Consider the following 17,509-nt stretch of genomic DNA (forward strand, 5'->3'; position numbering starts at 1 on the left):
AGACAGGTATACCGTAAGCTATGATAAGTATACCGTAAGATATGACAAGTATATCATAAGATGAGACAAGTATACCGTAATATAAGACAGATATACCGTAAGATGACAAGTATACCGTAAGATGACAAGTATACCGTAAGATGACAAGTATACCGTAAGATGACAAGTATACCGTAAGATGACAAATATACCGTAATATAAGACAGATATACCGTAATATAAGACAGGTATACCGTAAGCTATGATAAGTATACCGTAAGATGACAAGTATACCGTAAGATGACAAGTATACCGTAATATAAGACAGATATACCGTAAGCTATGATAAGTATACCGTAAGATGAGACAAGTATACCGTAAGATGACAAGTATACCGTAATATAAGACAGATATACCGTAAGCTATGATAAGTATACCGTAAGATGACAAGTATACCGTAAGATGACAAGTATACCGTAAGATATGACAAGTATATCATAAGATATGACAAGTATATCATAAGATAAGACAAGTATTCCGTAAGATAAGACAAACACCACAAGAAAGCCAGCACTGGCTATAATGACAGTTTAGGTGAATGAAAGGTAGCGTTATCTTGTTAATGTTACGTTGATGATGGCATTATAAAATGACGCATTAGGTTTTGCTGTGATGTTAGCACCTTTCATGCCAAATTGAGAGTAAGATTGATGGAGCAAAAATGAACCGCATTATACAGCTGTTTTGTCCTTTTACGACTCGTCACTTTTTCTTATTCTTACAGATTCTGATTTACCATGGATTCTTTATGCTACAAACTGTTTACGTCAATATTCATTGTACCATTTGCTGCCGGAAATTACCGACGACGAGAGAATGGATCCTGGTATTATGACTGTACTATCGCGTCCCGTGTTGTGTTTCTGATCGTTCTGGCAATAGTTATCGTGTTCACCGCCAGTAAAGGCATTCACATGCATGCAGATTCTCGAATGGGAACCGTATTAGTGTTTTTGTCTTTATTCATGGTCTCTGGATTGATTGGAACCTTTATTCTTGGAAACTTGGTACGGAGACGTGGCCTCCAATCTCTGGTTATTTCCAGACGAAATACAAAAACTCCGAAACTACAGGTGATTTTTCTCTGGGGTTTTGGCCTGGCGTCAATATTGTACTGTTCTCTATTCGTCGGCAAACAGATCGAATGTCTCTTTAACTCTACATATTATGCGTTTTATTGGTTAGCTTTACTTTGTTTTAACATTATATTGGTGGTGTGTTTATCTTCAGAAATGATTTTCATCACGTACTTGTCTCCATTCAAACTGAAACCGACTACGCTTGTGAACTACGTACTGCTTCTGCTTTTAATCGCCAATACATCAGTGATTTTCTACTTATATATAATAAATGATACATTTTCGTATTTGATAGAAGTTTACCCCAAAACTGATCTAGCGTCCTGTCTAGAAACAAACAGCACCATGACCATTCTGATTCATACATTTCGCCCATTTCTAACTCCAGCTTTTATCGAGTTTGCACTTCTCTCGAGTACGATTCTTCTTGAAATATGGTCCACCAAAGAGGTACACCAGTGTGATATCGAATTATCACGAACAGGTTTAGATGATTTAGAGAGGGCGTCTCTTATCAACGACGTAACATCGAATGAACATCAAAGTTCCAAAAATGGAAGCAGAAACACAGTGTGTCAAATAATAGCATTGGCTGTTACGTTATCAGCAGGACTCGGACTCATCGTTTGTAATATAGCTGAGGCGAAGGAAGTAGGAGATCTCGAGTATACACGGTACGTCACTCAAGTATATGAACTATCGTTAAACGCTACGATGATTGTAGCAACCTTTGTTGGTTTCTTTTGTTTGGTACAGTACTGTACTCCTGACGAATCGACCAAAGTTCTCAAGGCCCGGGACTATGCATACTTACTGTCCGCGTTTGGAGTATTCATGAGTCATATCTCAGAAGGAATAGGGGGTGACGTTTCATCCGATGATGAAGCAAAACTGGTCATGTTTATAGGAATCTTAAGCATATTCCAGGATTATCTTCAAGTGGTGTTTTTACTGTGCGCTAACCGATGTAAAAATTCTGACCCCCGAACAAATCTGAATTTACTTGAATCTGTTCTAATTTTCATCATGATAAGCAACATGGTCTTGTGGATTGCTGATAGTTTTTTTCTATCTGAATATCCAGAGACACGAGTACTATGGCATGGCAACTTTCCATCGGAATTGGTCTATATAGTTTATAACGTACTATTACCGGTGTCAGTCTTTTACAGATTCACCTCTTTCTTGGAGTACTATGAAACCTTCTGTGTATATACATCCGAGAGACACACACGTAACACCTCTATGTCTGAGTAGTATGAACATTATACACACCACACCTCTATTTCCGAGTAGTATGAACATTATACACACCACACCTCTATTTCCGAGTAGTATGAACATTATACACATCACACCTATATTTCGGAGTACAAATATAGCATGAACATTATACACACCACACTTCTATTTCCGAGGAGTATGAACATTATACACATCACACCTCTATTTCCGAGTAGTATGAACATTATACACATCACACCTGTATTTCGGAGTACAAATATAGCATGAACATTTCACACGTCACATCTATATTTCGGAGGAGTATGAACATTATACTCATCACACCTCTATTTCCGAGTAGTATGAACATTATACACATCACACCTCTATTTCGGAGTAGCATGAACATTATACACATCACACCTCTATTTCCGAGTAGTATGAACATTATACACATCACACCTGTATTTCCGAGTAGTATGAACATTATACACATCACACCTCTATTTCGGAGTAGCATGAACATTATACACATCACACCTCTATTTCCGAGTAGTATGAACATTATACACATCACACCTCTATTTCGGAGTAGTATGAACATTATACACATCACACCTCTATTTCCGAGTACAAATATAGCATGAACATTATACACACCACACCTCTATTTCGGAGTAGTATGAACATTATACACATCACACCTCTATTTCCGAGTACAAATATAGCATGAACATTATACACACCACACCTCTATTTCGGAGTAGTATGAACATTATACACATCACACCTCTATTTCGGAGTACAAATATAGCATGAACATTATACACACCACACCTCTATTTCGGAGTAGTATGAACATTATACACATCACACCTGTATTTCGGAGTAGTATGAACATTATACACACCACACCTCTATTTCGGAGTAGTATGAACATTATACACATCACACCTCTATTTCGGAGTACAAATATAGCATGAACATTATACACATCACACCTCTATTTCGGAGTAGTATGAACATTATACACATCACACCTGTATTTCGGAGTAGTATGAACATTATACACATCACACCTCTATTTCGGAGTAGTATGAACATTATACACATCACACCTCTATTTCGGAGTAGCATGAACATTATACACATCACACCTCTATTTCCGAGTAGTATGAACATTATACACATCACACCTCTATTTCGGAGTAGCATGAACATTATACACATCACACCTCTATTTCCGAGTAGTATGAACATTATACACATCACACCTCTATTTCGGAGGAGCATGAACATTATACACATCACACCTCTATGTCGGAGTAGTATGAACATTATACACATCACACCTCTATGTCGGAGTAGTATGAACATTATACACATCACACCTCTATTTCCGAGTAGTATGAACATTATACACATCACACCTCTATTTCGGAGGAGCATGAACATTATACACATCACACCTCTATGTCGGAGTAGTATGAACATTATACACATCACACCTCTATTTCGGAGGAGCATGAACATTATACACATCACACCTCTATGTCGGAGTAGTATGAACATTATACACATCACACCTCTATTTCGGAGGAGCATGAACATTTTTCACATCACACCTCTATTTCCGAGTAGTATGAACATTATATACATCACACCTCTATTTCCGAGTAGTATGAACATTATACACATCACACCTCTATGTCGGAGTAGTATGAACATTATACACATCACACCTCTATTTCGGAGGAGTATGAACATTATATACATCACACCTCTATTTCGGAGGAGCATGAACATTATACACATCACACCTCTATTTCCGAGTAGTATGAACATTATACACATCACACCTCTATGTCGGAGTAGTATGAACATTATACACATCACACTTCTATTTCGGAGTAGTATGAACATTATACACATCACACCTCTATTTCCGAGTAGTATGAACATTATACACATCACACCTCTATTTCGGAGTAGCATGAACATTATACACATCACACCTCTATTTCCGAGTAGTATGAACATTATACACATCACACCTCTATTTCGGAGTAGTATGAACATTATACACATCACACCTCTATTTCCGAGTAGTATGAACATTATACACATCACACCTCTATGTCGGAGTAGTATGAACATTATACACATCACACCTCTATGTCGGAGTAGTATGAACATTATACACATCACACCTCTATGTCGGAGTAGTATGAACATTATACACATCACACCTCTATTTCCGAGTAGTATGAACATTATACACATCACACCTCTATTTCCGAGTAGCATGAACATTATACACATCACACCTCTATGTCGGAGTAGCATGAACATTATACACATCACACCTCTATTTCGGAGGAGTATGAACATTATATACATCACACCTCTATTTCCGAGTAGCATGAACATTATACACATCACACCTCTATTTCGGAGGAGTATGAACATTATATACATCACACCTCTATTTCCGAGTAGTATGAACATTATACACATCACACCTCTATTTCCGAGTAGTATGAACATTATACACATCACACCTCTATTTCGGAGGAGTATGAACATTATATACATCACACCTCTATTTCCGAGTAGTGTGAACATTATACACATCACACCTCTATTTCCGAGTAGCATGAACATTATATACATCACACCTCTATTTCCGAGTAGTATGAACATTATACACATCACACCTCTATGTCGGAGTAGTATGAACATTATACACATCACACCTCTATTTCGGAGGAGTATGAACATTATATACATCACACCTCTATTTCCGAGTAGTATGAACATTATACACATCACACCTCTATGTCGGAGTAGTATGAACATTATACACATCACACCTCTATGTCGGAGGAGTATGAACATTATACACATCACACCTCTATTTCGGAGGAGTATGAACATTATATACATCACACCTCTATTTCCGAGTAGTATGAACATTATACACATCACACCTCTATTTCCGAGTAGTATGAACATTATACACATCACACCTCTATTTCGGAGGAGTATGAACATTATATACATCACACCTCTATTTCGGAGTAGTATGAACATTATACACATCACACCTCTATTTCGGAGGAGTATGAACATTATATACATCACACCTCTATTTCGGAGTAGCATGAACATTATACACATCACACCTCTATTTCGGAGTAGTATGAACATTATACACACCACACCTCTATTTCGGAGGAGCATGAACATTATACACATCACACCTCTATGTCGGAGTAGTATGAACATTATACACATCACACCTCTATTTCGGAGGAGTATGAACATTATATACATCACACCTCTATTTCGGAGGAGCATGAACATTATACACATCACACCTCTATTTCCGAGTAGTATGAACATTATACACATCACACCTCTATGTCGGAGTAGTATGAACATTATACACATCACACCTCTATTTCGGAGGAGCATGAACATTATATACATCACACTTCTATTTCGGAGGAGCATGGACATTTTTCACATCTGAAACACTTCTATTTCGGAGTAGCGTTAATATTTTTCACATCTGAAACACACTTCTATTTCGGAGTAGCATGAACATTTTTCACATCTGAAACACTTCTATTTCGGAGTAGCGTTAATATTTTTCACATCTGAAACACACTTCTATTTCGGAGTAGCATGAACATTTTTCACATCTGAAACACTTCTCTTTCGGAGTAGCGTTAATATTTTTCACATCTGAAACACACTTCTATTTCGGAGTAGTATGAACATTATACACATCACACCTCTATTTCGGAGTAGCATGAACATTATACACATCACACCTCTATTTCGAAGTAGCGTTAATATTTTTCACATCTGAAACACACTTCTATTTCGGAGTAGCATGAACATTATACACATCACACCTCTATTTCGGAGTAGTATGAACATTATACACATCACACCTCTATTTCGGAGTAGCATGAACATTTCACAAGTCGCATCTGTATTTTGGGGTAGTATGAACATATCAAACGCTAAACCTCTTTTTTTGGAGAAGCACAGGATTTCACACGTAACAGCCCTATTGTGGAGTTGTATGAACCTTACTTTAGATTTCTCCCTATTCTTTATTACCTTGTCGGGAAAATGCCTTTAATGTTTCAAGTCAGAACAAATGTGTAACGAATTTTACTTGAAATAAGGAATGTATATAAATAATTTATTAAATATGCTTGATAACAATCTATTGTAGGAACTATTAATAGTTTCCACCTATGTGAAATCGCATGTATGATACTGTAAAAATTCATATAATGGACAAGAAGACAAAAAAAAAAAACCAACAAAAAAAAAAAACAAACCAAAAAACAAAAAAATAAAAAAAACATGTCCTACCATAGATCGATATCAAATTAGAATGTATAAGGTTATTCAATGATTTCGGTATTTTGTAATGGCTGTGACAGAATATGTTTCTGTGCCTTTTTTAAGTTTTGGTAATATCCCCTGGTACTAAAGCATTATCATTAAATAACTTGCTGATATATTGTTTTCCAAAATTGGACATAACTAAAATGGTGTCAAATGTTTTCTAATGTTGTCTAGTACTATTTCAATGAACAATGATTTTTAATCTACTATATATTCAATGCTGTGACAAAATGTTGTGTGTGCAATATTTTCAGTTCACCGTTCTTTTAGGTAGTACAGATAGATATAATATAAATCTGATTGATCATGCACAGATGAAGTATTGTAATTAATTGAATTTATATTGGTAAAACGTTGTTACATACATTTTATCAATGATTTGATAGTTTTCCTCACAGTTTTCTGAAGTAATACTCCTGGGACATGATGTAAATGTTTCTATGGCTTAAAAACATCAACGATCCTTTACCAGCGTTTTCAAGAAAAAGGTGTTTTAGATAGCATTGCAGTCAAGAGTATTCGAATTAAGCAAAGAGCAGAACCTCGTCTAACTCTAAAAGTTTTAGAAATCACCATAGAGATAATTTGTTTTGCAGATTTCGGAAAAGTAGAGATTCTTCAGATTTAAAAAAAGTGTTGCAAACTAAGAAATAGTTTTTATGAAGTTATAAAATCCTAACAGGACTTCTTTAGAAAAAAAGATATAAGAAAGCAAGAATAATCCAGAACGTGTTTGGAGGCAATTTAAATGTCTTATCACAATGTAAACAAAGGAAGAGTTGAGCCCTCTGATGGCGACAGGCATTGTTGACCCACGTTCTTCCTTTTCACTTGGGCTTGCAACATATTACCAGAGAAGAAGTCATATAAAACCACACTACAATATTTCAAACATTTATTATTGCAAAATATCTTAGTCAGTGAAATTGCCCTATAAACAGTCCCGAACTCGACTAAAGCAGTTTCTGGACTTTTCAAAGTTCAAAAAAGTACTCATCACAGACTTCTTCCCCTTTGCTTATAATATGCAAAATTATTTCTAAATAAAGCATAGTGCAATAAATACTGTATATTATTCTTACGTGTATAAAGGCACAAATAATATATATTTGACCAAATCGACATTTTGGAATTTAGTAAATTTACAATTGGGTGACTGTGACATACTTTTTGACTTTGGGCTGTTATCTTTCGATTTTCCTCATATCAATAAATCTGAAGGACGTTTCTAAAAATATCAAGAAGTTTCGTCAAAATTTGGCTAATCGGGATATTAAACGTTCATTTAACCCACTCATAGCTCAAAATGGTCGCTGATCTGATCTTAATGTCGTGCCGTATCATAACTACCTAACCTCAAGGTATCTATAAACAATAAATAAAAGTGTTTGGTGATAGCCACAAGAGGGCCAAAATTGACATTCTTATTTGTACTGTAAAATGAAAATCGATGGAGACAACTGTCTTGAAGGGCTTATTATTGTCAGCCATTTAATAATTTCTTTACTATATTTGTATCTAAACTGCTCTAATCCCATGTCCTCTTCTTTCAACATACACACACCATTGCATTGTTTTTCAAACAGAAGTCCAAATAAACCAGTTTTCATCTCAAACATGTCTCTTAAGAATTTGTTTTCAAAGAACTGCTCGACCTTCACAATTGCTAATGCTAAGGTTTCGATGACATCCTTATCGGGGTTTTAAAGGATACATTGTACCTCTAATTGGATAAGAGTTTCCAATGTGTGAATGCAACCAATCTTTTGAAACTGCATTACATTATTTTCAGAATGAAACAAATATGATAATATTCGCCAGACTCTCTAACACAGTTTGATTCATTACTCTCATAATCATTTATGTATTAATGTCTTCTTACATGGTTGTAATAGTTATAATGATATACAGAATAAATATATATTATCACATATATCAAGTAGATTTTATTAATATCAACAATTATAATTAATTAAATATTAATAATAAATATTTTTGCTTTTGTTTGTTTTGTTTTTTTAGATTGCTACGTTATATATACATTTTATTTCCATTATTAATTAAATCATGCTATCTACTGAGTCAATCCCGTGATGCACGTTAATGATATAACAGTGATTAGTACGCTGGATTATCGATTTGGTAGATACCTATTCCACATTTGTTGAATGTTTGGTAAATTAGATATACTTACATCACTTGTTTTAATCCTATTGGATGGAATTGGCTTTGGACAGTTTTGATACTTGTTATTATTATGTGTTTTTTCCTTTTTGTTTCTCTCTCTCTCTCTCTCTCTCTCTCTCTCTCTCTCTCTCTCTCTCTCTCTCTCTCTCTCTCTCTCTCTCGCTCTTTTATGATGTACAATGTAACTATCAATATGAATTAACTCCTTTCGAATCAATTAAGAAATTATCATATTACTTGCAAGAGTTGGTGTAACCTTACTTCAAAAATATATGTCTACAATGTATTTGCTGAAATTGGCTTTTGATCCTCATCAGTGGATGGCCAGTGAGTTATGCTATGGACTGTGTGGCCTGTATCTGTTGGGGGGGATAAATTCAATATCACCTAATATTTATGTTCAACATTTTATGAATACCAATTGTTTATTGCTTTGTATTATTCACTGATAATATAATAATTTAGCATTTAAAATTAAGTACCCCTAGTCAAAGTGTTACTCTCTTAAACAACGCTGAATAAGTCTTACTACTTCCCCTTAAATCAATCTGTCATATCAATCATATATATATATTATATAGGGTCTAGTAAGAAATAACGACGGTATAAACCAATATAGGTACTGGATCCTAACAAACAAATGTTGGATGCGTATTACTAGAAATAGATAATTGTCAAGTAGTAATAACGACAGTACAGACAAGTAAATTGTCGAATTTTCGAGGCAATCTGTCCCTTTATCAAGACACAGGTAAATTACAAACGATCACATATAGACATAGAACATGGAACAGTTACACACATATAGTGGGTATAAACAACAATAAGTATCGTTATGTTGTAAAAACGATACCCCTCGGCCGATAATTCATTCGCCGAGGGCCTATTATGATTAATTAGGAAACATCTTAGGTGGTGTACAGATGGTAAAAGTAAATGAATGAATAAATAAATAGATAAATAAATAAATAATATAACTAAAAGGTTTAACAAAACAACATCGCTGATGGATTCGATGTGAAGGCAGCGCGTGCTATGTAGTGAATGTTTTTGTTTTTGTTTTTTGTTTTTCTACGCGTTATGTACATTTCGTCCCGAAAATCTCACCGTAACAGCGGGTAGCAGTGACAATATCGGGATGGCAAATCCCATATTAAAATTAGTTCTTTTTAACGAAATTGAATAAATATTTAAATCATATCAATGTAATTGTGTAGAAAGGTATAATTAAGGCATTAAAAACCAAACAGAAAGGTGGCCACACTCGGATGAAGTACATCCCTTATCACCACGCTCGGGTGTAATACGTCCCTTATCACCACGCTCGGGTGTAATACATCCCTTATCACCACGCTCGGGTGTAATACATCCCTTATCACCACGTCACGCTCGGGTGTAATACATCCCTTATCACCACGCTCGGGTGTAATACATCCCTTATCACCACGTCACGCTCGGGTGTAATACATCCCTTATCACCACGCTCGGGTGTAATACATCCCTTATCACCACGCTCGGGTGTAATACATCCCTTATCACCACGCTCGGGTGTATACATCCCTTATCACCACGCTCGGGTGTAATACATCCCTTGTCACCACGCTCGGGTGTAATACATCCCTTATCACCACGTCACGCTCGGGTGTAATACATCCCATATCACTACGTCACGCTCGGGTGTAATACGTCCCTTATCACCACGCTCGGGTGTAATACATCCCTTATCACCACGTCACACTCGGATGTGATACATCCCTTATCACCAAGCTCGGGTGTAATACATCCCTTATCAACACGCCACGCTGGGTTGTAATACATCCCTTATCACCACGTCACGCTCGGGTGTAATACATCCCTTATCACCACGTCACGCTCGGGTGTAATACATCCCTTATCACCACGTCACGCTCGGGTGTAATACATCCCTTATCACCACGTCACACTCAGTTGTAATACATCCCTTATCACCACGCCACGCTCGGGTGTAATACATCCCTTATCACCACGCTATCCGCGGGAGTAATACGTCCCTTATCACCAAGCCACACTCGGGTGTAATACATCCCTTATCACCACGCCACGCTCGGGTGTAATACATCCCTTATCACCACGCTCGGGTGTAATACATCCCTTGTCACCAGGCTCGGGTGTAATACATCCCTTATCACCACGCCACGCTCGGGTGTAATACATCCCTTATCACCACGCCACGCTCGGGTGTAATACATCCCTTATCACCACGCCACGCTCGGGTGTAATACGTCCCTTATCACCACGCTCGGGTGTAATACATCCCTTATCACCACGTCACGCTCGGGTGTAATACATCCCTTATCACCACGCCACGCTCGGGTGTAATACATCCCTTATCACCACGTCACGCTGGGGTGTAATACATACCTTATCACCACGTCACGCTGGGGTGTAATACATTCCTTATCACCACGCCACGCTCGGGTGTATTACATTCCTTATCACCACGTCACGCTCGGGTGTAATACATCCCTTATCACCACGTCACGCTCGGGTGTAATACATCCCTTATCACCACGTCACGCTCAGGTGTAATACATCCCTTATCACCACGCCACGCTCGGGAGTAATACATCCCTTATCACCACGCTATCCTCGGGAGTAATACGTCCCTTATCACTCAGCCACGCTCGGGTGTAATACATCCCTTATCACCACGCCACGCTCGGGTGTAATACATCCCTTATCACCACGTCACGCTCGGGTGTAATACGTCCCTTATCACCACGCCACGCTCGGGTGTAATACATCCCTTATCACCACACCACGCTCGGGTGTAATACATCCCTTATCATCACCTCACGCTCGGGTGTAATACATCCCTTATCACCACGCCACGCTCGGGTGTAATACATCCCTTATCACCACGCTCGGGGGTAATACATCCCTTATCACAACGCCACGCTCGGGTGTAATACGTCCCTTATCACCACGTCACGCTCGGGTGTATTACATCCCTTATCACCACGTCACGCTCGGGTGTAATACATCCCTTATCACCACGCCACGCTCGGGTGTAATACGTCCCTTATCACCACGCTCGGGTGTAATACGTCCCTTATCACCACGTTACGCTCGGGAGTAAACATCCCTTATCACCACGTCACGCTCGGGTGTAATACATCCCTTATCACCACGCATCGCTCGGGTGTAATACATCCCTTATCACCACGCCACGCTGGGTGTAATACATCCCTTATCACCACGCTCGGCTGTGTAATACATCCCTTATCACCACGCCACGCTCGGGTGTAATACATCCCTTATCACCACGCCACGCTCGGGTGTAATACATCCCTTATCACCACGCCACGCTCGGGTGTAATACATCCCTTATCACCACGCCACGCTCGGGTGTAATACATCCCTTATCACCACGCTCGAGTGTAATACATCCCTTATCACCACGCCACGCTCGGGTGTAATACATCCCTTTTCACCAAGCTAGGGTGTAATACATCACGTATCACCACGTCACGCTCGGGTGTAATACAACCTTTATCACCACGCCACGCTCGGGTGTAATACGTCCCTTATCACCACGCTACCCTCGGGTGTAATACATTCCTTATCACCACGTCACGCTCGGGTGTAATACATCCCTTATCACCACGCCACGCTCGGGTGGAATACATCCCTTATCACCACGTCATGCTCGGGTGTAATACATCCCTTATCACCACGCCACGCTCGGGTGTACTACATCCCTTATCACCACGTCACGCTCGGGTGTAATACGTCCCTTATCACCACGCTCGGGTGTAATACGTCCCTTATCACCACGTTACGCTCGGGTGAAAACATCCCTTATCACCACGTCAGGCTCGGGTGTATTACATCACTGATCACCACGCTCGGGTGTAATACGTCCCTTATCACCACGTCACGCTCGGGTGTAATACATCCCTTATCACCCGCCACGCTCGGGTGTAATACGTCCCTTATCACCACGTCACGCTCGGGTGTAATACATCCCTTATCACCACGCCACGCTCGGGTGTAATACATCCCTTATCACCACGCCACGCTCGGGTGTATTACATTCCTTATCACCACGCTCGGGTGTAATACATCCCTTATCACCACGTCACGCTCGGGTGGGATACATCCCTTATCACCACACCAAGCTCGGGTGTATTACACTCCTTATCACCACGTCACGCTCGGGTGTAATACATCCCTTATCACCACGCCACGCTCGGGTGTAATGCATCCCTTATCACCACGCCACGCTGGGGTGTAATACATTCCTTATCACCACGCCACGCTCGGGTGTAATACATCACTTATCACTACGTCACGCTCGGGTGTAATACATCCCTCATCACCCGCCACGCTCGGGTGTAATACGTCCCTTATCACCACGCTACCCTCGGGTGTAATACATTCCTTATCACCACGTCACGCTCGGGTGTAATACATCCCTTATCACCACGCCACGATCGGTTGTAATACATTCCTTATCACCACGCCACGCTCGGGTGTAATACAACCCTTAACACCACGCCACGCTCGGGTGTAATACATCCCTTATCACCACGTCACGCTCGGGTGTAATACGTCCCTTATCACCACGCCACGCTCGGGTGTAATACATCCCTTATCACCACGTCACGCTCGGGTGTAATACATCACTGATCACCACGCTCGGGTGTAATACGTCCCTTATCACCACGTAACGCTCGGGTGTAATACATCCCTTATCACCCGCCACGCTCGGGTGTAATACGTCCCTTATCACCACGTCACACTCGGGTGTAATACATCCCTTATCACCACGCCACGCTCGGGTGTAATACATCCCTTATCACCACGATACGCTCGAGTGAAATACATCCCTTATCACCACGCCACGCTCGGGTGGAATACATCCCTTATCACCACGTCATGCTCGGGTGTAATACATCCCTTATCACCACGCCACGCTCGGGTGTACTACATCCCTTATCACCACGTCACGCTCGGGTGTAATACGTCCCTTATCACCACGCTCGGGTGTAATACGTCCCTTATCACCACGTTACGCTTGGGTGTAAACATCCCTTATCACCACGTCAGGCTCGGGTGTATTACATCACTGATCACCACGCTCGGGTGTAATACGTCCCTTATCACCACGTAACGCTCGGGTGTAATACATCCCTTATCACCCGCCACGCTCGGGTGTAATACATTCCTTATCACCACGTCACGCTCGGGTGTAATACATCCCTTATCACCACGCCACGATCGGTTGTAATACATTCCTTATCACCACGCCACGCTCGGGTGTAATACAACCCTTAACACCACGCCACGCTCGGGTGTAATACATCCCTTATCACCACGTCACGCTCGGGTGTAATACGTCCCTTATCACCACGCCACGCTCGGATGTAATACATTTCTTATCACCACTCCACGCTCGGGTGTAATGCATTCCTTATCACCACTCCACGCTCGGGTGTAATGCATCCCTTATCACCACGTCACGCTCGGGTGTAATACATTCCTTATCACCACGTCACGCTCGGGTGTAATACATTCCTGATCACCACGTCACGCTCGGGTGTAATACGTCCCTTATCACCACGCCACGCTCGGGTGTAATACATCCCTTATCACCACGCTCGGGTGTAATACATCCCTTATCACCACGTCACGCTCGGGTGTAATACATCCCTTATCACCACGTCACGCTCGGGTGGAATACATCCCTTATCACTACGTCACGCTCGGGTGTAATACATCCCTTATCACCACGTCACGCTCGGGTGTAATACATCCCTTATCACCACGCTACCCTTGAGTGTAATACATCCCTTATCACCACGTCACGCTCGGGTGTAATACGTCCCTTATCACCACGCTACCCTCGGGTGTAATACATCCCTTATCACCACGCTACCCTCGGGTGTAATACATCCCTTATCACCACGCCACGCTCGGGTGTAATACATCCCTTATCACCACGCCACGCTCGGGTGTAATACATCCCTTATCACCACGCCACGCTCGGGTGAAATACATCCCTAATACATAGTTCACACCAACGGCGCTTTGATGGCGCTTTAAAGCGGCGTGTAAAGCGGCACCAAAGCGCAACGAAGCTTGATTTAAGCGTCAGGGTCGTAATAGATCGTGGGAAAGCTTGGAGTAAAGCTGGACATTCGGCTAGAGCGCCAAAAAATTTTAAACTGTTTAAAAATTTTGCGCGCTCTGTCACGAATTGATTAAAGCGCCGAGAGCGTATCAAAGCTTAACAAAGCATAACAAAGCTCAGCAAAGCTTGACTCAAAGCGTAGGAAAGCTTAACAGAGCCTGGTTCAAAGCGGGGACCCCAGTCTTCTCAGATTTCTCAAGATTTGCTACGATCGTATCGTATCCATCGTGTTCTTCAAAGATGCAATGATTTTGTGGATCTGCAGCATCTTTATATAGGCTTTTGATCAAAAGCCGCATGAAATCGGCGATCTCGACATTTTCCAATGCGTAACAGAGCTTAACAAAGCGTAACAATGCATAACAGAGCTTGAAAACCGTATCAGAGCCTGATTTAAAGCGTCATAATCGCATAAAAGCGTAATAAAGCGTAACAAAGCTTATCAAAACGTGACCAAAGCGTGAGGAACCGTTACAAGTCGGGAAATAATTCGTCCCCAAAGCGGCAACCAATTCGTATCGGAGCTTATCAGAGCGTAAGAGATCGTGATATTGTTTGAAAAGTAAACAAAAATGACGGCGCTTTGCTCGCTAATTTAAAGCGCTGCATTCGCCGTTGGTGTGAACTAAGCATTATCACCACGCCACGCTCGGGTGTAATACAACCCTTATCACCACGCTCGGGTGTAATACATCCCTTCTCACTGGAAAGCCATGCAATAACCTTTACTTACAGCATGTTTAAGTATATATAACCAGAATGACCTGTCGTGCTGAGCTTTGATAAGCATATTGTAGACGGGTCGATAATCATAAAGAGAAAACACTGTTTGCGAGTACGTGAGTGCTGGTTACATTGTTACTGATTAGAATCTTGTCGGGCATTTTTTACCTCATCGGTGTTGTTGTACCGTGTTATATATATTGTACCGTGTTATATATATTGTACCGTGTTATAATTATTGTGCGCCGTGTTATAATTATTGTACCGTGTTATATATATTGTACCGTGTTATATATATTGTACCGTGTTATACATATTGTATCGTGTTATATATATTGAACTGTGTTATACATATTGTACCGTGTTATACATATTGTACCGTGTTATACATATTGTACCGTGTTATAAATACTGTACCGTGTTTTACATATTGAACTGTGTTATACATATTGTACCGAGTTATACATATTGTACCCTGTTATACATATTGTACTGTGTTATACATATTATACCGTGTTATATATTGTACCGAGTTATACATATTGTACCGTGTTATACATATTGTACTGTGTTATACATATTATACCGTGTTATATATATTGTACCGTTATATATATATTTTACCGTGTTATATATATTGTACCGTGTTATATATATTGTACCGTGTTATACATATTGTACCGTGTTATATATATTGTACCGTGTTATATATATTGTACCGTGTTATACATATTGTACCGTGTTTTACATATTGTACTGCGTTATATATATTGTACCGTGTTGTACATATTGTACCGTGTTTTATCCTGCAACTGCCACCGCATTGTCGGAATACACCCACCGTATATATTTTTGCTGTATACGGCAGTGACGGAAAACAGCTGTATTTTGGAATCATAGCACGTATGTCAGTTCGACTGACCTACTTCAAAGTGAAAGTACGTTTAAAAGGCGAACATATTTCTGTCATTTTTGACACCGTTTCACTTCAAAATGATTATTTCTGATGATTATTTTTATGTCTGCTGCAGGATAAATAGAATACATGGTCAGTGTCTTAAAATATAAGCTGTATTTTTGGCTCGGGACAGAAAGACAAATGTGGCTCGCCAAGGCTCGCCACTTTTGTCTTTCTTTACCCTCGCCAAAATACAGCTTATATTTTAAGCCATTGACCATGTATTCTCTATATACATATTGTACTGCGTTATATATATTGTACCGTGTTATACTTATTGTACCGTGTTATATATATTGTACCGTGTTATACATATTGTACCGTGTTTTACATATTGTACTGCGTTATATATATTGTACCGTGTTGTACATATTGTATCGTGTTATACATATTGTACTGCGTTATATATATTGTACCGTGTTATACATATTGTACCATATTATACATATTGTACCGTGTTATATATATTGTACCGTATTGTAAATATTGTACCGTGTTATATATATTGTACCGTGTTATCTATATTGTACCGTGTTGTAAATATTGTACCGTGTTATATATATTGTACCGTGTTGTACATATTGTACCGTACGTGTTATATATATTGTACCGTGATGTAAATATTGTACCGTGTTATATATATATTGTACCGTGATGTACGTACACTATACTTGTAAGACATAAATACAATAA

General features: G+C 39.8%; 1 protein-coding gene across 1 annotated transcript; it reads left to right on the plus strand.

Moving 5' to 3' along the window:
- Nucleotides 1-857: 857 nt before the first annotated feature.
- LOC117333591 lies at nucleotides 858-2,804 on the plus strand. Its single transcript, XM_033892949.1, has one exon. It carries the CDS (start codon nucleotides 954-956, stop codon nucleotides 2,373-2,375), a length of 1,422 nt encoding a protein of 473 aa, XP_033748840.1. The 5' UTR covers nucleotides 858-953; the 3' UTR covers nucleotides 2,376-2,804.
- Nucleotides 2,805-17,509: the final 14,705 nt, after the last annotated feature.

The sequence above is a fragment of the Pecten maximus genome, chromosome 8 (genome assembly GCF_902652985.1).
Source record: "Pecten maximus chromosome 8, xPecMax1.1, whole genome shotgun sequence".
Classification (NCBI taxonomy): Eukaryota; Metazoa; Mollusca; class Bivalvia; order Pectinida; family Pectinidae; genus Pecten; species Pecten maximus.

What these genes read in the sequence shown, in the direction of transcription:
- LOC117333591 (XM_033892949.1), top strand. Translation starts at nt 954, where the DNA reads ATGCATGCAGATTCTCGAATGGGAACCGTATTAGTGTTTTTGTCTTTA.